At 36.6% G+C, this 21,944-nt stretch overlaps 1 protein-coding gene across 1 annotated transcript in view; it reads left to right on the top strand.

Annotated features, from left to right (window-relative positions):
* The window catches only part of MCTP1 (multiple C2 and transmembrane domain containing 1), a 512,403-nt gene that overhangs the window by 299,874 nt on the left and 190,585 nt on the right, over positions 1-21,944 (top strand). The window contains exons 6-7 of the mRNA XM_044916766.1: positions 8,992-9,162; positions 12,146-12,276. Of these exons, the coding sequence (XP_044772701.1) occupies positions 8,992-9,162; positions 12,146-12,276 (302 nt within the window). The remainder of the gene's footprint in view (positions 1-8,991; positions 9,163-12,145; positions 12,277-21,944) is intronic.

Genomic DNA, 21,944 nt, shown 5'->3' with positions numbered 1-21,944 from the left:
TTTTTTGTATTTGAGGTACAGTGGTCTAAGCATTTGTTGAGTCTTCTGAGCATTTATTGAGTAACTAACAAAATGAGTCATAAAGGCAGAACCTTTAGGGCTCATTTATTTTATCACCGAGGAAACTAAGGCCCAGAGAAGGGATGCCATTGACCTTATGTACCTAAAAATGGGATGACAGATCAGGAACAATATTTTTCTTTCTATGAATATCATAGATATAATTGTTTAAAGCAACTGAGTTCCTTGCAGGTCAATGATGAATACAGATGTGATGTAGAAATAGAGTCCTTCCCTTAGTTTGTCTTCACCCACCCCCTTTCAGATTCTTCTTGCATTATGTAACACTTCTCCCCCACAGCTCCTTAACCCACTGATAGATGGATGTGTTTAAGGGCTGTGGTGTTGCTATATTTGAGGTCCCATCTTACAGAGTCTGAAAACCCATGATCCAGTCTACTTTGGATGAGTATGATCCTTCATATTCATAGTCAAAGGTCCTCTCATAACTGACCTCATTGCTCTTTGCCCAGGTAGTATTTATACTGTGATTAACGTTTAGAGGAGATGTGGATGAAGGGAGGTTTTCGTAGACATTTTTAGATATGCAGAAAACCTAAATAGCTCAGATAAAATCTTACATGAGGAGCATGTGTGTGCTTTGTGAGTTTTTATCAGCTTATTTATAAGGATCAATACATATGTCCTGGAGAGAGCAACTGAATTACACCAAGTGAAACTGAATCCTGGTGAGAACTTGCTCAATAAATGTCAAGGCTACTTGTAGATCTTACTTTTCTTGAGAGCAAAATAATAGAAAAGACTGAAGTGATACAGAGATATTCTAATTTTCCAAAGGTATGACACTTATAATTCATCAAAACATGACATCTTAGGACACAAAACATTAAGCAATGGGTATGGCAATTAACCATGTTTCTCATGAAGGCAACAAACATTATGTGAAGCCACTTGAATTACCCTAAGTCAGAATTCATTGAAGATTTTTAACTTCCCATTAAGAATAATAACAGTGCAATTGCTTCAAATATTTAGTACATTTAAGTTTTTCCCAGTTAACTCCATTGACCAGACATTTAGATTTTCAAGACTGAGAGTTAATTGAACAAACCATGTTATGAGAACACTATAGTGAATTAAAGAGAAAAGATTGTTTAAATGGAGAAGGGTAGGCTATACCAGGATACCACATATAGAAATGGAGAAATGGATCATAATATGAAATGGGCCCAAGAGAGTGCACAGAATACAGAACGGTTAGGAATTATGTCAAAGCACCATCTTAGGGTAGGGTCAAATCAAAGTGTGGTTGAAGGAAGACCCTGCAGACCAAGGAGAAGTATTGGTTCTATCAAACAAGAATGTTATCCTGTGCTGAAGTGCTTATGTTCTGAACAACTCAACCATGTATGACATACACCCAAGAAAAGTGGAGGTATTATTTATGCCTTTAGGTAGGATAGTAAGACCCTCAGAAAACAATGTATTTGTAACATTTAATTAAAAGTCTCAAAAGAAAAAGTGTACGTCAAACCCAGGACTCGTTATTTCTTTACATCATTGGTGGAAACCAATACATTACTTGAGCAAACCAATAAGATTACAACATATATGATGATTTTCTATTACTATATAACTTGATCAAACATCGTAAAAGCTTAAGAACTTTTGTTGGCCACAGTTAAGTTTAGAGATGGTAGTTAAAGCATCTGAAGTAAACATAAATAGCTTCCTGACACCTTAAGTTGTTTCAAGAAGCAACAGAAATAAGAAAGAAAGTTTAAGGATAAAAACCAGGAGAGTTTCTCTAAAGATTATAGTGCTGTGAATCATCTTCTAAGAAAAAAGGGATCGAAGCCTTATTATTACATGAGGCACTTTAAACTAGGCTGGACAAAGCCCTGGAAAGGTTTTCTGTAAAGGCAATCCTGCTTTGAGAGGGTGGATGGACTGTAGAACAAATCTACTTGTTGGACTTCATCACCAAGGAGCAATTCACTAGAATAAACCCGGCAGGCAAAGGAAAAGATAGACCATGCCTGTGCCTGGGATTGAGCTAATAATTGCTCCACACTCCAGGCTTTGCAGCACAAAACAGCCATTCTAGGCTGTCATTATCCCTTCTTTGTAGTGTCTCGTGGATCATTTGATTAAATAAAAGCATGTGCACCTCTGTGCTGAAAATAGAGGTGAGCTGACTCCACACACAGCTATTGTAAAGACACACTGATGTCTTTCACTCCAGTTTCACAGGGTCTGGGTCTCATTTGGAAGGATTAGGTTGTATACAGGTAATAAAATCCAAGATAACAAAAGCCAAGGATTATTTGCACATATCAGGGAGAAGATTAATATGACTGAGTAGTTTTTAGCCACATGGTAAATCTAGATAGATTGGTTTGGTTTTGATCTGTTTTTTAATCAGGATCTAGAATAATAGGATACCTCCTTCTATTAGTGATCTGTTTTTTCAAGGAATTGAATTAATAAGCTTTAATAACCAGAATTGAAATATAGAAGTGTTCTCAATTTACTTATGAAATTCTATAACTTCACCACCTTATTAATAGATGCTAGACGATAATTCATGATGGAGCACAGTTAACTCTCCTATGCTTTACTGAACAATATATGCTAGAGTTATTATCACCTGCCAACTTTTGCTTCCTCTAAGCCCCTGATTAGACTTCCTCAATAACTGATACCCGTGGATATATTTTATCTAAACAGGAGTAAAAGTATTTCAACAAATCCCGTACACGTTATTTCCCTTTTTGTTTTTGTATTATGAACCTCTTTGGCTTTGTTCTAAACATGGGATATACTGGGGAAAATGATCAATTAGGTATCAGCAACCACAGATTCAAATCTCAGCCTTGCCAATCACTAACCATTTGGCTTTGAGTAGGGTATTTATCATCTCTGTGCCTCAGTTTCTTTACCTTAAAAATGCCTGTTATGAAAAACATTGGAGTATGAAAACCCTAGCACTTAAAAGTTGCTCAGTACATGCTTATTTCTTAGTGTATGATCTAACCTATCTTTCAGATTGGCTGAATCTAACCCTCCCTGTTGATGTTCTCATCTCATGATAATTTTATTGTTTGGAAATTGTCTAGATGCTCTAGTCATTTGATACAAACTCTTGGCTTATCATGATAATTTCCTTCCAGTATTTCTTGTTCAGCTGCATCTTTCTAAATCCATCTCTTGCTGCTCTTGGTCTTAGCAACAAAGGGACTTTCTTGTTGCTTTCTTAGGCACAAGGGCAACAAAGAGAAAATGGGGTAGATCACATGGGGCAAAATTTCTCTGTTCTTTAGAGATATCTCTTTAATCATTACAAAAGATTCGCATGTGGGATGCAGTTAAGGTGATCATAGTTGTTGCCTATCCATGTAACATGTATTATTCTGGGGCCTTATCACTTTTTTGACATTGGAAACAGTGTCCTAAATATTCTGAAGCAGAGTCTTGGGGAAATGATTCTTTGCATGATTTCTCTTCCTATGTTTCTTTTCGCTACCATGCTTATGAATGAAAACCTGAAACACTCCAGCAGCGGTCCATCACTGTTTAATCTCTGTCCTTTTTTTTTTTGACCACTGTGGTATTATGCTGCTAAAGAAAATGGTGGCCGGAAATTATATTATTGCACTGGCATTTATCTTCATTGTGCTAGAAGACATTTTCTGACAGTGACTTGGGGAGCCGATACTTTTTTTTTTTTTCAAATAATGTGTTTTTGAAGAGTAATGCTAAACACTGATTGAAATGAGGTGTTGATAGTGCCCCCAAAGCTTTCCTGTACAGCTCTGATCATTCATCTCCATCCAGACGTGCGGCAGGCCTGCTCTTCCTGTCCTGGGCTTCTGCAGAGCAGAGCTTCAGAGTACTTATGACCAAAATGCACAAGTAAGTTCGATTGTTCAGTTTGTTTATTCCTTCTGAGCTTGCATGGGCTGTGAATTCTCATGGCTAATTTACTGTTCTGAAAACCTATTCCCTATTCTAACTTCTTTTATGCATATGAAGAGGAATTGAATCTTGAATTCCTTGTCAAAGAATAATATGCATAAACTAATATTCTCCTTAAGATGCCATCTCACCCATTCTAAAATCTTACTAACGATACAGGTCATTGACTAATTGCCTCAGAATTTCAAATTGGTATTGATACGTAGTGTCTTGATAGTCTTGATTAAGTTTGAACTTGGATGAATGAATGTTCCTTAGGAGAATGATCTCAGACTTCAGTGTGCATGAGGATCACGTGGGGCGCACGTTGGAAATACACGAGTAGCTCCGCTGCACGAGAACCGAATCACATCCAGGACGGTCAGGCCCATTGATCTCAACAAACTGCCTGCTAAAATTTGGGAATTAGTCCTTTAAAAGTTCAAAGGTTATTTCCTCCTTTTGCAGTGTTGGTTCTTCACTTCGAAGCTAGGTTGTTTTTCCTTTTTCTTCTTCCTTCCTATTTCTTTCCTCAAACAGAATTCTCTTTCAACAAGGACATAATTGAAAACATCTCAGATAACTAAATCCCAGCTCTAATATGTTAATTTTATTGAGAGATATCTTGGATCTAACACTCTTTCCATTTAGGTGCTCAATAAGCAGTTTTTGATTGACTAATTATCAATACTTCAATTAATATATGTTATTTAAGTATATCCTATGAGAAAAAAAAAAACGCTAAAGGAAGGAAATAATAAATGAACTTAACACAACTTGGGAGCAGGCTCCTGCTTCTCTCTTGAAATTCTCCAAATATCCAGACCAACCTGCTATCCTAATCAGTAAATTTAGAAACAGGACTGAAAGACTTTAATTAGCATATATGGTATCCATGCAAGAGAATGGATAATATTCACAATTATAGTAATTAATAATAGTGATTAGAACATAGGAGAAGGCCAATGCCTATGACCCTTAGAACTTTTAAAGCAGGGGTTCGTACCCTTGAGCATGCATCAGAATGACCTTGAGTGAGGGCTGAGTAAACCAGAGCTTCTGATTCTGTTGGTCTGGGGTGCGGCTAAAGAATTTGTATTTCTAGCCAACTCCCCGGTGACATTGATGCCATTGGTCTGTGGCCCACACTTTGAGAACTTTGCTATACAGAGGGAGGAAACTTTAAATAGAGCAGCAAGTGACTCAGCAAGTATCTTGAAGAGCATTAACGCTAGTGGTTTTCAAAGTTTCATTTTTTTTTATAGTTGTGGAATTCCATTCCACATTCCATTCCATCCCTTCAACGAGCTCCCCGAAACTTTGATTTAAAAAATTAATAAAAGTGATAAATGACTATCTTAAGCAGGTTAAATCTTTTCTGTTTATGGGATATACTGTTTTCTATTCAGGCCCCCCTACCCACAGACACCCTTAACCCCCCTTTACTCCCTCCCCCCCACACTCACACAGAATAGTGCTCTTAGTACACTTGGAGCTCTGGAGTACAGTCTGGAGAACCACAGGTAAGAAAACTGAGGCGCAGGGATGCCTGGGTGTCTCAGTCAGTTAAGCATCTGCCTTCGGCTCAGGTCATGATCCCAGGGTCATGGGATCAAGTCCTACGTTGGGCTCCTTGCTCAGTGGGGAACCTCTCCCTCTGCCTGCCGCTCCCCCTGCTATGGTCTCCCTCTCTCTCTCTCTGACAAATAAATGAATAAAATCTTTAAAAAGGAAGAAAGAAAAAAAAAGAAAACTGAGGCCCAGAGAAGGAGCTACATGCCTAAGTCACATAGTCAGAAATTGCTAGAAAGATGCAAGTGGGTCCTTATGTTAAGTCATTGTCTCTTTTCGTACTGGTGGTGTAGCTTTCCATCTTCCCCCTTTACCTTATAATTTTATTTCAAGTTCCTATTCTTTATACTTAGACTAAATATTTATCCGTTTCATGACTATGCATTAATCAAATCACAAATGAATTATGGAGCTTCTTTTTTAAAAAAAATTATTTATTTATTTATTTATTTATTTATTTATTTGAGAGAGAGAGAGCACAAGTTGGGGGGTGCAGAGGCAGAGGGAGAAGCAGGCTTCCTGCTGAGCAGGGAGCCCAACATGAGGCTGGTTCCCAGGACAATGGGATCATGACCTGAGCAGACGTTTAACTGACTGAGCCACCCAGGCACCCCTTATGGAGCGTCATTTTTAACAAATAAAAATATTGAAGATGGAAAAATTCCTTTTAAAATGGTATCTGGTTAGTATGCCTTTGGGACCCCCTCTCCTTTTTCCTTTTAATCTTTCATGCAGTTCACCTTAATTCCCACATTCATTAACCCTGTTTGTGTGAAGCAGTATTCCTCTTCCTCTCCCTTGGCTTTCCAACTCGTTTTAGGAATATTCTTCCAGGTTATAGAAAAGAATTTTGTAATGAATGGCAGTAGGTAAAGCCTCCATGAAGTTCATTTTATTTCTATGAAATCATAAAGGATCCCATGGAAAGCATTCTTTCTCCTTCCCACCCTGTAAGTAAAGTTCCTGTTCTCATGTAAGAAACGGAAGGAGGGGCAAGCTAGGAAGGGTTTCAGACTCAGTACCATTCGAGAAGCTAACTTAGCATTGCTAATTGAAGGTGCCACGTAGCCTAGATTGCACCCACGTTTAATGTGACTGAGTGCCCTGTGAGACTTCTACTTCTAGAGTGCCTAGAAAATGTTATTAAGTATATCCATCAACAAGCTGAAGTCTTGTAAGTATGAATGCATGTGCTCCTACAAGAGAAAAGTAGAAGGTGATTTCACATATTACTGTGCAGGAGAATCTAGACTGGAATGTCATTTCAAATATAACAACTCACCTCCCTGGAACATACAAACATTAGGAACATTATACTTAAAATCATGATTACTTTTAAACCTAGGAGACAGTCTCTACCCCAAAAACCAATATTGGGAGAAGCTCAGGAATAAAGGTCAGAAATACTGTGTTCTAGTCAAACATCCAACATCTATTAGCCCAAACCACACTGAGCCTCAAATTCCTCATCATTAAAATGGAAATAGCAGGCCTTGTCTTCCTACTTCAGAGGGTTTTAGTGGGAATCAAGTGATATAATGCACACACATGCACTTTGAAATTTTATAGCTCTATGTAAATGGGTTGTTATTAACTCCTTGGCCTTTGCTAAGATAATTATTTCTTCTTACTTATCAAAAATTCATTTTTCCTTCCTTCTTTGCCACTTACATTCCTTAACAAAACGTTCAGACCCAAAGTTTAGAATCTGTTTTTCTAGAGTTGGTAGTTAGAGGCAATCTCAAGAGCAGCAGAAGTGGTTAGATAGATAGATAGATAGATAGATAGATAGATAGATAGATAGAAAGATAACAAAATAAATGAATAAAAACACACTGTTATCTATTGCTGCATTATATATTAATAAGTAGCATGAAATCTTAGAACCCCTTCAAGGTCACTTGGTGCAATAAACTTTTTAATCTGATAAATCCTTGGTTCAAACAAAAGCCAATGCAGAGAGTCAATGTGTGAAACAGATGAGAGCAGAGGGACTCTAGCTGAAGTGGGGCATGGAGTCCCGTAGAAGTTACAGGTGCTCTGTGAAAGTCCAAAGCACCCCAGAACACACTTGAACGCTGCTCTCGGAGCTCACAGAGGTATGGGGTGTGTAGGTGCAGTCCTATGTTGATATTAATAAGGCAGAGCCACCAGGCAATGTTGTTCAAAATTTGGGGATCACCAAGGCAGGGAACCAGGTAATGCAATTTATAAAGATTTCCATTAAAAAGTTCAAATATAAAAAGTATTGCCTTTTGAAGATTGTAGTTATCATTTTCCTAATAAAAGCAACCTGAAATGCATTACTTTTCATGATAGATAAAAATGGCTATGGCATTAGTGTGGTAAGGAAAAAAAGCAGGAATTCAAAGTGAGAGAGGGAGTTATACAAAATAGGCTATAACTTTATAATGTTAATGTTGAAGGAATTGGGCTGAAAACAGAGTTAATCTATAATTTAGAAATGGGGTACTTTGAGGTGGAGAGACATGTTGAATTTCTACATGAAATGACTGTAAGTGAAAAAAACATGCTTGACAATATAGTACCGCTTGGTTCTGAATCCAAATCGAAAAGATTTTTAACATCTTAGCTACTTTGATTTGTTGTATGTGCTGTTTAGTTCAAAAAGATTATACAGCCATTTCTGGTAGGCTTCCTAATTTTCAAAAATTGTGACTTTGTTCACTGGCTTGAATATTGTGACTTAGAATTGAGCATAATAAAAATCATGAAGGGACATGTTCAAGAACTAGAGTGAGAAGTAATTTCAGAAACATACCCGCCAATGTAAATCACATATGTAATTTTTAAAATTAGTGATGCAAGTTTCAGCATAAGCAAGACACCTCAGATGGGCATATTGATTGCATTTTCTGTTCTACAGAACCTTCCCTAGTGCACTGGAACTCCGTTGTCTCCTAACGTAGCAATGAAGAAGGTTTTTAATTGTCTGCACAGAACTCGTAACTAACCTTACAACTAAAACTCACTACTAAAACCAGCTGGTAACATGAAAAAGAGATCTTCAAAAACCATAACTAATTAAAAATTAAATATCACAGTGTGGATGAGGCCTTTGGTATTTATAATATTTTTTTTTTACATATTTTGACACTGGCGTATTTGACACATAGGCATATATTCTCTGGTATTCTTCAAGTATCCACATCTTGTGATTTTAAGAGTTGGAAAACGACTTTATTTTGAGCATTCGCCTCTTTTAAACAGCAACCTTAAATTTATCATGGGATGATAATTTCACATTTATTGATGGTTTTATAATTAATAAATAATCTGTAAGTTATGTTTATTTTTTTAATTGTAACTACCTATTTTTTTTTTTATTTTCAAAAAATCGTAACAGGAGAAAGGGTAATGCCAAATGAGGTATTTTGGTTTAAAACTCAAGAGGCTAACTCTGTTTTCCTTTACCAAAAGTTTCAGACCCAAAGTTTACGTCTATCAGACGTACACAGAAAATCACAGCTTTGGAGAGGAATAGTCAGCATCACTTTGATTGAGGGACGAGACCTCAAGGCAATGGATTCAAATGGGTTGAGTGACCCCTATGTGAAGTTCCGGCTTGGGCATCAGAAGTATAAGAGCAAGGTAACCGTATCTCTTTTGTGTTCCTGTCAGTATTTGGCAGGCAGTGGTTGGTTAATGGCCATGCTTTGGGAGATGAAAACACTAGATACTTTTTTAAATGCTTAACAGAACTTCTTTTGAACATCGGGTCAGCAAACCTGACCAGTAACTCTACTGTGGCATTTCTTACTTAATGTGCTGTGTGACCTTGCGTGAACTACTTTCCTGTCTCAACTTCTTTATCTATAACACAAGAGTTGCACGTATCTTTAAAGAAAAAAAAAAAAAAGCTGGAACAAACCTAAATTGATGACTGGCGCATAACATGCTGAGTGGAGTGTTGGCTACTATTATTATTACAATTATTAACTGGTATCAGTACTACAAATAGCATTATTTTACATACCATGTAAAGATACCAAAAGTCTTTGTACATTACTCTGAAACATTTTATCCCAACTGACTTACACCAATGCAGATTGCAAGTTTTTTCCTTTATTTATTTAGAAAACAAACGGCCAAATTCCTGCTGCCCATACTAGCGGTGTGCCATGGGGCAGGTTACTCTGACTCTCCATGCCCCAGTTTCCCCATCTGTAAAAATGAGAATTAAAATAATGCCTAGGGACGCCTGGGTGGCTCAGTTGGTTAAGCATCTGCCTTCGGCTCAGGTCATGATCCCGGGGTCCTAGGATCGAGCCCCGCGTCGGGCTCCCTGCTCAGTGCAGAGCCTGCTTCTCCCTCTGCCTGCCCTCACCCTGTTTGTGCTCGCTCTCTCTGACAAACAAATAAATCTTTAAAAAAAGTATAAAAAAAATAATGCCTACCTAATAATGTTATTGAGAAGACTGAATAAATATATGTTATGCATGTCAAGGGCTTGGAATACTGTCTCATCCATAATTAATACTCAATAAATGGTAGTAGCAGAAAGAAGATTAGCAGCAGTAATAAGTATATTGTGTAATAACAATTATATTAGTAGTAATAATATATTATATTAAAGTCATCTTAGTATCATATTATTGAGAGAAGTAAAAATAATTAGCAAAGGTCATAGTGGTCATAGTTTATTTGTGGCACATGTCTTATCTGTGTTGTATCCAAATACAACCTTTTTGGGGGACCTGTCTGGCTCAGATGGAAGAGCATGCAACTCTCAATCTTGGGGTCATGAGTTTGAGCCCCACATTGGGTGTAGAGGTTACTTAAATAAATAAATAAAAACTTTTAAAAAACCGAAAAACCACAACGAAAACAAATACAACCTCTTAAATGGTCAGCTTCTACAGCTAGTATTCATCGCTTGGGACAACTCATCATATCTGTCTTGTATTAAAAATCACATTCTACTTTGATGGGAATATCTTCACTTTGACATTATCATCTTCAAGAACTTTTGATAAATAGCCTGCCTAGGTTCCTTCTGGCACAGGAAGTTTTCATCAGTAACTAGGTAGTTAGAAATATCACAGAGCTGATTCATTAGTAGGCAGTGAGAACTGCTCACAGGCTGATTGGTTACCTTCTTGAGTGCCCACATGGAGGGGGAAGGCACCACTTCTGACCTGAAGGAAATCATATAGGGAAGACAGCCCTTAAAAAGGAAACTGAAAAATTAGGCTCTTAATGGCCAAATAAGGAAGACAGACCATTCCCCAAAATACCATAGAAGTGCATCTGAACCCAATAATGAGAGGTTTGAATTATCATAGGATCCTCTAGTGCCATCTTTTTTTTTCTGCCATGGACTTAATAATATATTTTAAAGAAACTACTGATTCCAAAAATAGGTACCTATAGCCACTTCTGTCTTGTCCTTTATCAATTAACATCATTTCCATGTTCTGGTAGACTTAAAACATTACTTATTTTTATAGTTCTGCTCTTTAGGTATGAATATGAAACTCAGCTATGGACACGTGTCTCTCTTTGCTCTTTCTTTCACGATATATTGCTGATTAATTTCAGATTATGAACTTTAAAAATTGTGATTCATTTGTATTACCTTTGCCCATAACATACTTCATTGCTTTCGAAGTCTTTACATCTGAAGATCTGTCCCTTATACATTCAAAAGAGAAAAGCCACTGCATGTCCTCCTGCTAAAAAGAAAGAATAGGGAAACAAATATGAATGTTGTTTAACCCAATGGTGAATGAAATTTCAAAGCACATCAATATGGGTCACTCTATTTCCTTGATTCTACCAGATGTCTTATCTGAATACTTAAAGTTACAAAATTGCATTTCGAATAAGATAACTTTTTTGTATTTGCAACATAGAGATTATACACACACACTCATATTAATTCACAAACATTTTTTGGCATGTTGTTTTGGGGAAGAGATCTGAGGCTCTAATCAAAGACCTGAGTTAAAGTCTAGATACTAAAACGTCGGTCACTTCAACTCTAGGTCTCAGTTTCTCCAGATATAAAATGGAGATGAAACATCAATGCTCTAATTCTAACATAAATGTTTGCCTGACCACCCCAAAGTTACTTGCTGTTTCCTCCTGCTCCCATAGAACTTCATTGTCTGGAGTTTCTTCATGTATTCAGCTCAGAATTCCCATGTGTGCGGGGAGTAAGGGGGAAAAAAAAACCTGGGAATCCACATCTCCCTCTATTATGAGATGACAGACTGCGAGTTGTGTCTTTGTGCATTAACCGGTTATGTAAAATAAATGCTAGTATCTGAGTGAGCTATTTCACTTATAGACTATTTGCCTTTTCTGTATAATTCATACGTCTCATTTCTTATTCAAGATGACAAAGGGGTACCCTTTGGTTTTCAGGACATATCCTCAAGGGTTCCTTCAGATGATATGCATTAAAGATACTAGACATCTAATGACTCATTTCCATCATTTCTGGAAGCTTTTGTTCAAATCTCACACAATCTTTTCTAGATAGCACCTTAATTTTGATTTAATGCCTCGAGTTAAATTTTTTTAAAAGACTGATATTTATGTGACAACGATTACTTTTTTTGTTTTCCAGATTATGCCAAAAACCTTGAATCCTCAGTGGAGGGAACAATTTGATTTTCATCTCTATGAAGAGAAAGGTGGGATTATTGATATCACTGCCTGGGACAAAGACGCTGGGAAAAGGGATGATTTTATTGGCAGGTTTGTACGATTTGGCATTTTTGGTTTACCCTAGAGAGGGTGAGTGTTGGTAAAAGGATAATTGCTTTATGTCTGGTTATAGTAATTGACCTTTACCATTTTGAAGGAAGGGATCTGACCATGGTAAAGCAAGGCTTGGGCCAAGGGAAAAATAGATTTGAAGACTGACCAGTAGGTGGCAGTTTTGACCAGTTGATGGACAGGCTATCGGAATTTGATATCTAGAAATTTTCTCCAGGTGTCAGAAAATTGTGTGTAAAAGTTATGGGAATTGAGAAAGAGGAATCTCATTTCAGGCAGGATACTTAAAGAGCACAGTCATCATCTGTAAAGTGATCTGAGATAATATTACTTTTCTTAAAGCATATTGTGAGACCATAAAATGCATTGTTTCCTACCCCTCCTTACAAGGTAGAGAAACTTTGTAATCTCTTAGGAGTTCATAAATCTATAGAGTTCCCAAGTTTTAGTGATGGCAGTGTGTAAGGGATGCAGATCCATGTTAACCTAAGTGAAGAAAGAGGTATCGTGAGGCTCAATGACATCTCTCCACAAAGACGAGGTTATTTCAAATGACTGCTTGAATTCTGTGAATTGTTTTCTTGCTTTAAAACCTATTTTTATTTTTTGATATGTGTGTATCTTTGTGGCAAAACACACCAAAACCCGCCAATACTAAAATAAAGCATAATGTACAGAAGAGTTTGTTAGTTTAGAATATTCTTTCCTCATTGCAGTTCACATGAATTCCAAGTCTCTAAACATACAGCCTGAAGAAATGCATACATACCAATAATAATCAAGGGCATTTTATGCTAGAAAAGCAAGAATCCAACCCAATGTGTTTATCTCTCTGTTTGTTTTTTTGTTGTTGTTGTTATTCTGAAATATATTTTTTAAAAATTTTTAATGAACATATAATGTATTATTAGTTTCAGGGGTACAGGTCTGTGATTCATCAGTCTTACACAATTCACAGCACTCACCATAGCACATACCCTCCCCAATGCCCATCACCCAGCCACCCCATCCTTCCCACCCCACCACTCCAGCAACCCTCTTTTTGTTTCCTGAGATTAAGAGTCTCTTATGGTTTGTCTCCCTCTCTGGTTTCGTCTTGTTTCATTTTTCCCTCCCTTTCCCTATGATCCTCTGTCTTGTTTCTCAAAATCCTCATATCAGGGGGATCATATGATACTTATCTTTCTCTGATTGACTCATTTCGCTTAGCATAATACCCTTTAGTTCCATCCATGTCATTGCAAATGGCAAGATTTCATTCCTTTTGATGGCTGCATAATATCCCATTGTATATATATACCACATCTTCTTTATCCATTCATCTGTCGATGGACATCTTGGCTCTTTCCATAGTTTGGCTATTGCAGATATTGCTGCTATAAACATCGGGGTGCAGGTACCCCTTCAGATCCCTACATTTGTATCTTTGGGATAAATACCCAGTAGTGCAATTGCTGTGTTGTATGGTAGCTCTATTTTCAACTTTGTGAGGAACCTCCATACTGTTTTCCAGAGTGGCTGCACCAGCTTGCATTCCCACCAACATCTGTCGTTTCCTGACATGTTAATTTTAGCCATTCTGACTGATGTGAGGTGGTATCTCATTGAGGTTTTGATTTGGATTTCCCTGATGCCGAGCAATGTTGAGCACTTTTTCATGTGTCTGTTGGCCATTTGGATGTCTTCTTTGCGGAAATGTCTTTTCCTATCTTCTTCCCATTTCCTGATTGGATTAGTTGTTCTTTGGGTGTTGAGTTTGGGTAAGTTCTTTATAGATTTTGGATACTAGCCCTTTATCTGATATGTCATTTGCAAATATCTTCTCCCATTCTGTTGGTTGTCTTTTGGTTTTGTTAACTGTTTGCTTTGCTGTGCAAAAGCTTTTTATCTTAATGAAATATGGTTTTAAACAATGGTTTTCTTTATGGGATTATAAAGTGAGAGGTTAAAGATTAGCTTCATTTAACCTGTAATGTTTTACTTATAAAATGAAATGGAAAAAAACTATTGTAACCTAATACTGTGTTACATTTCAGTCCTTTTAAAAGGACAGGCCTTCATTGTGTATTTTTTCCTTTTAGTAAAACATTATTTTCAGAGTTTTCTTCAAGTTCTCATGGGATATATCACCAGTTAAAGTAGCTTAAGTATACATCTGTTAATACACTGACTACATTTCATTATGGTTATATGTCTATGTTTCTATCTCCCTCAACATGCTATGAGCTCATTTAAGCATGTGCTGTCTAGCTGTTCCTTAAATAACTAATTCATTTTCATAATTTAGAGCAACATTAGCCGTATTTGGTTACCATAAGATAAGAATGACTGTCATGTGTAACTTGCTACCTCAGTCTCATTACTCTATATTCATACTTCCTTATGTTAGTAAGATAAGGAAATAATTGCTACCATGTACTGTCTTCCTGTACTTCTGGGTCCATATCACATGAAGTATATCTTATCCCTTTTTCTATTTTTTTCCCATAATAACAGATAATCCTTTTATGTATTTTTTCTTACTTTGAAAATAATTTCCAAATTTGGAAATTATGACAGTTTCTCAGCCCATCTGGTACTGACCTTTCCCTTTTCCTCACTTGATAATATTATGAATTCTCCAAGGCCATGGCTAACTATATTACAGAAATGGTTGGCAGAGAGGTGCACCTGTTTATCTCTTCTCACCTTGTTTCTGTGGGGTTGTCCATAATTTGGCAAATTTTGAGAGAGCAGTGACAGTTGGCTGATCTGAAGAAAATAGATTGTTCTAGATAACTGGGGGAGCTAAGGAGGTCTTCTGAAATTTGGGAGAGAAGAAAACCATTTTTGGAGCTTTGTGGTTGGTGAGCATGTTGGGGGTGCTGGGCGAGTGGTGCACCGGAGGGGCCATGGAAGCTCTGGGCATATCCCCATGCCTTGCCTGGGTATCTCACATCTGACTGTTTCTGAATTATCTCCTCTTATAATAAACTAGTAATCTAGTTGGATGTGTATTCTCGCTTTTCATTTTTTCTAGCTCTTGGAGGTGTTACTGCCTATGTATAGTGTCTGGCTTGGGCTTTGCCTGGATTGTTAGATGAGTTGTTTATATTCACGGTTATTACACAGGAGAACCCAGCTAGCTTTGGTCATATGCCAAACATAATAGTCTATAAAAGCAATCTGAGCCAAAAAATTTTAGAGTACACCAGAGTACAGGTGTAGACAAGATGACTCCTAGAACAGCTTCTGAGTATCAGTTAAAGCCCCTTTACACAATAAAGGGAGTTACTGTCCAATTTTGAAGTAATCACAAATGTTCAGTAAAACATTTTTGTACACTCACTCTGCCAATTTAACCAAGATGCCCATTGCAGAAAAAAGGAAATGACTATAGTAAATCATCATTTCAAATCTATTCAGTGTCTAGATAGCACCAGAAATTCTAGGTTCCTAACTTTATGTTTATTAAGTTGTACTTTATTTTTCTATTTATATTCAATTAATTAACATATAGTATATTATTAGTTTCAGAGGTAGAGTTCGGTGATTCATGAATCTTATATAACACCCAGTGTTCATTACATCACGTGCCCTCCTTAATGTCCATCACCCAATTACCCCATTCCCCACCGCCCTCCCCTCCGGCAACCCTCAGTTTGTTTCCTATGATTAAGAGTCTCTTATGGTTTGTCTCCCTCTCTGATTTCATCTTGTTTTATTTTTCCCTCCCTTCCCCTATGATCCTCTGTTGTCTCTTAAAGTCCACGTATGAGGGAGATATATAATTGTCTTTCTCTGATTGACTTACTTCAATTAGCATAATATGTTAAATTGTACTTTCAACACATCCTGCGACTGAAAAGCAAGATATTATTATATCTAAGTGGTAGGCAGAGTAAAGTCACTGTGTTTATGTCAAGGTTGTTTGGTAATGGTGGAACTAATGCAGATTGTAATAGAATTCCTTGGTTCCTAGGGTAGTTTAGATGAGAACTGACTTACCTTCCATTAAGTGAGAGTTCTAGGAGTAAAGTAACGAGTAAAATTCATCCTGTTCTGCCTTGTTTTGCAAGCTATCATTGCAACATTTTATGTCCTATTAACTTTTTATTATTTATTTACTTATTTATTTAGAAATATTTTTATATGTAACTAATGTAAATTTAAGGTGTATGATAGTTGATTTGAAACATTTATACATTGTAACATGATTATCCTTGTAGCTCTAATTAGCACCTCTAACACATCACCTAATTATTTCATTTTTGTGACAAGAATAATTAAGATATGTCTGTATTAACTTAAAAATTAGAAACTATTCTGGGAGTTGGCTGGTGGTTGGTGAGTAAATTTAAAGTTGGCCATGAAGGATAACACTGTCCTTTCAACGGCTAATAACTTTTTTTAAGGGTACACTCTTAAGGGTACACTCTAAATTCAATCCTAAACTTGAGAATGCTTATATGGATTGGATTATCTACATAGACTAGTTTATTGTGTTAGATTTTGTTATTCTCCCACTTTATTTTCCAGTTTTGGTCAAATATAATGATTTTTGAAACTGTGTTTTGTAAATGTATGCTCAATAATAGGCTTTTTTTTGGTCATGATAAAGACAAGACTGGCTATGAATAAAAGGGCCACTTGCAAATTTGGAGTGCCGATACAGTGAAAAATATTTAACACTGAACGTTACCCCTGCCATTCCCACTTGAACCCATGCAATCAGGCTTATGCCCCCCAACAATCCACCAAAACTGTTCTTGTCAAGGTCACCTGTGACCATCAATTTATTTATCATTTGTTTCCCACCACTAGAATGTAGTCTTCATGAGGGCGGAGATTTTTGAGTGTTTTTGTTTACTGTTGCATCCCCAATGCCTAGAAAAGTATATGGCATACAAGAGGTGTTTTATAAATATTTAAAAAATATTTTATAATTGAAATACCTGAAGTTTGATTTAATACTGGAAATTATGGCTCTTCCTTCTCTAAATACAGTTCACCCTTGATCAACATGAGCTTGAACTGCACACATCCAGTTATACACAGATTTTTTCCAATAAATACAGCACTTTTATCTTCCTTTTGATTTCCTTAATGACATTTTCCTTTCTCTGGCCTTCTTTATTGTAAGAATATGACATATAATACATATAACATACAAAATATGTGCTAATCATCTTTTCATGTTATCAGTATGGCTTCTGGTCAACAGTAGGCTAATAGTAGTTAAATTTGCAGGGAGTCAAAACTTATACACAGAAGTTCAATTGTTCAGGGGGTTGGTGTCTCCAGCCCCCATATTGTTCAAAGGTCAACTGTAAATACATAATTTGACAGTGGCTGTTAATGAAAAGGCAATTAGAACAACATGACTTAGTGGTAGGTACAAAATTTCAGTGTATTTGTACATAACTCAAAAAGGGAGAATTAATGAGGGAGAGTGTAAAAGTGTCTGAGTAATACTTATACTTAAAAAATACTGAATTGTTGCATTTTTTAAAGTAGCCTATTCATTTACCAGGATGCTTATAACTTCTTCATCATTATACTATCCAGGGAGTTAATGCCATCTGGTTGGTAAATTTTAACAAAAATAAATTTACCATGAGTAGAAAGAAACAATAATATCAATGCCCTACAATGAATAGGGCACTATTAGGTTAGCTCAAAATTAGGGGATAAGCAGAGTGGTTGATATTATGCCCGTTTCGCAGATGCAAAAAGTGAGGTGGAAGGAGATGTAGAGGTTGCTCAGCTAGTATGAATCTGGGGTGATTGATCTGAGATTCAAATCCAGAATTCCTGACTCTTAAAGTCCACACTCCTTTCACCTTGGTCTTATATTCAAAATGGTCTGAAGCCATTAAGTGCTCAATAAAATGCCAAGTAGTCAGTAAACCAACTTAGGTGGTATACACAATAGTGCAAGTTGGAACAACAAATTTTACCGGTCGCTGAGCTACAACGATCAAGTGAAGGTGAAATAATGTTAATCTGCATGTAATTATTTAACTTTCTGATCACCTGTATTTTGGCAGGCAAGACGGACTGCCACCTTTACGATAATCAGCTAATAAATCCTCATGATGGTTACACTTTTATGCAGAGCAGTAATCTGAACAAATTGGCTGCTGACAGCCACGGTAAATTGTCAAGAATGAGTGCTGTCAGAGAACAAGTTGTTTTTATGAACGTGCAGAGTAAGTAAATCCCGTGTCAAGCAATCTTATTCAGTTGGAGTTATTTGCAATCCAATATAGCAAGATTTATAATGTTATTTATTAGTGTGCAAAATGCTTGTTTATCTTTAAAGTGGCATTGATTTGGGGTACATATATTTTAGGTTGGTGAATTGCTACTGACTTTATTTGTTGCATTGTTAGAAGGTCTGGAACTGCCCATGAGAGCAGAGTGCTACAGATGTAAGCTTCGCTAGAGAGCTCTAGTTCGACAAAATTTTTATTAATGATGTTTGATAAGAAAAATATATTCCAAACGGGCAAGTTCTGGATAAAGAACAAATGCTTCCAAATTCTACAACCATATAAAATAAATCTGTGGCTCTGTATTTAAGGCAGAAGGAAGGAGAATGTGGGATGTGTTAAGTATAGTGTGGCAAATGGGGAAAACAGCCTTTGACTTTGGATATTAACCAAATTAATGTTCTCTGTAGGTTGAAGGTCATTGCATTTGACACTCTGTAGATTCTGACTTGCAATGTTTCTTATTTGTGATACCAATTCGCCAATGACTCTTTTACTTCCTACATAGAATGGAAACAATCCTCTTGCATTAGTAATTTGAAAGGACAAAGACAGCTAGTCAGAAAATTCTAAACTAAAGAGAGTTTTTTTCATGAAATCATTACATTTCACCCTTTTTCTTTACTAAGGCTTGAGTGAAATATTTCATTAGGGAGATAGACAATATTTAAGGAGAGAATGGAATGTGTCATTGATTCTTGTCTTGGTTTTTCATAAAATCAGCCTAAGCCAAATATATTAAGATTTCAATCTATTTTCTTTCATGGGTTACTATTCTTTTCTTCTGAAGATTTCTTGCAAAAGTTTATACTCAGTGCAGTGTTTCTTACACAGTGGGCAAAGTTTCCAAGGACAGTTTTCATGCACCACCGTGTGTATATTAAACGGTTTACCTTCAAGTCAGTGAATGAAGAATTTCACAAGTTTGTGGAAGTATGCTCTGATAAAGCAAACTTCCCAAAGATAGTTAAACACTGACAACTTCTGACAACAGAAAGTCAAGAACAGTGTTAGCATTTTGTAATGTCAGAGATGGCGTAAAAACTGCATAACTTCTTCTTTTTTAACATAAAATATATTATTTGTTTCAGAGGTACAGGTCTGTGATTCAACAGTCTTACACAATTCACAGTGCTCACCATAGCACATACCCTCCCCAATGTCTATCACCCAGCCACCCCATCCCTCCCACCCCCCTCCACTCCAGCAACCCTCAGTTTGTTTCCTGAGATTAAGAATTCCTCATATCAGTGGAAATCAGAGGGGGAGACGAACCATGAGAGACTGTGGACTCTGAGAAACAAACTGAGCGTTCTAGAGGGGAGGGGGGTTGGGGGATGGGTTAGCCCGGTGATGGGTATTAAGGAGGGCACGTACTGCATGGAGCACTGGGTGTTATGCACAAGCAATGAATCATGGAACACTACATCTAAAACTAATGATGTAATGTATGGGGATTAACATAACATAATAAAAAAAACCCCGAAACCAAAAAAAACTGCATAACTGTGAAACTTGAAAACTCTTCAGTGGCTATGTATTGAAATCTTTAAAATGCAGAGATTCTAAAGAATCACATATTATATTGATTTACAATATAAAATTTTATAATATATTATGTATCATGAGTTTTACTAATGTAAATAAGTTCTCATATATTATGAAATCTCGAAAAGCTTCATAATTTTATTGTTAAATTAGGTCAAAATTACATAAAATATGTGTGTTTTTTTTAATTACCCCCAGCCCAAGAAATCCTGTAGAGGTTTGTCTTCCTGTTCCGAAGGCTTTGTTTTCAAATGTCTTGCTAATCATGATGGCTTCATAATATCATTAGCTAACTTCAAGGCATAGCACACACTTATAAGTTTCTCGTTAACATGGATGTAAATTTCTATTGCAGATATTATTCTTGATACTTTGGCATTGTTTTGGCTGAATTCTTGCAAGATCTGATTATACTATCATTGGTTCGTAAATCAGAACGCGGCTGACTCGGAGCTCAGCTAGGAGAAGTGGTGCTTCTGCATATTCTTGTTTATCATTCTGCTCACTTGTGCTTGTTCAATTAGCATTATCTTCCATCCACAGTTTCTTTACTGGGATCTTTTAAAGCCAACTGTCCATTTTGTGAGGATTAGTTCAGTTAAAACTGGATTATATAATCCGTAAATCCACTTAACAAGGCATATATGAACTGCAATTCGGTGAAAGCAAGTCAGCAAGTAAGGGGGCCGCTGCCAACCCCTCTATGTTAAGCGGCTCCTACTCTTTTCTAAAATACTTGCAGGCCAGAAGTGACGTACCTGGTGCGTGGGCCACCTGTGTTAATGCATATACCAAATATTTGTAAAGCTTGATTCCTGTCCTATTTTTAAATTACAAAAAAAAAAAAAATCGAAGTAGTCTTAGCATTTACTTCCTGCACCCCAGTGAACTCACATGTATGTACATGTATATATCCAGGTGCTAAGCACAAGACTATTCCATCTGGGAGGAATATCTTTGGTCACTGGTTCAGAAATGGCAGATAGAAAGGTAAAGGAGAAAGAAGGTGGTAAGAACACTGAAATTTTACTCTTTAACTCTTAGGGAGAAATGTCACCAAATGTGACATATTTCTTTCATGTGGCTAAATAAATGCATACAGTTTTTAGAAAGCACAAAGAACGTGAAGCTTTTGTATAGAAGTCAGGAACATTCCAGTTCTTGCCATCATTTAATTTCTCTGAGTCTCAATTTCTCCATTTGTGGAATGAGAGAAAGTAGCTCTGAAATCTTCAGTTTTGAATCTGTTTTGATTCTTCTATTGATTGATTTTTTATTTAAATCCAATTAGCCAACATATACTGTATCATTAGTTTCAGATGTGGTGTTCAATAATTCATCAGTTGCGTATAACACCCAGTGCTCATCCCATCACATGCCCTCCTTAATGCCCATCAGCCAGTTACCCCATCCCCCCCTACCCACCTCCCCTCCAGCAACCCTCAGTTTGTTTCCTAGAGTTAAGTCTCTTATGGTTTTTCTCCCTCTCTGATGATTTCCCATTCAGTTTTCCTTCCCTTCCCCTATGATCTTCTGCCCTGTTTCTTATATTCCATATATGAGTGAAACCATATGATGGTTGTCTTTCTCTGACTGACTTACTGATTGATTGACTGACTGATGAGTTGGGTTCAGCAGGGAGAGTAAGTTTTTAAATTTTCCAGTACTGAACCAAGGCCTATGTGATAACAAAATCACACATTATATTTAGTACTTTCAACTTTTCAAAGTACTTTCTCATCTATTATGCCTGTGTTCTTACAACTCTATGCAAAGAGAAGTCATTTTTTAAAAAGATTTTATTTATTTATTTATTTATTTATTTATTTATTTATTTATTTATTT

Source organism: Neomonachus schauinslandi, chromosome 7, assembly GCF_002201575.2.
Source record: "Neomonachus schauinslandi chromosome 7, ASM220157v2, whole genome shotgun sequence".
Lineage (NCBI taxonomy): Eukaryota > Metazoa > Chordata > Mammalia > Carnivora > Phocidae > Neomonachus > Neomonachus schauinslandi.
This window is presented reverse-complemented; position numbering and strand designations above follow the sequence as displayed.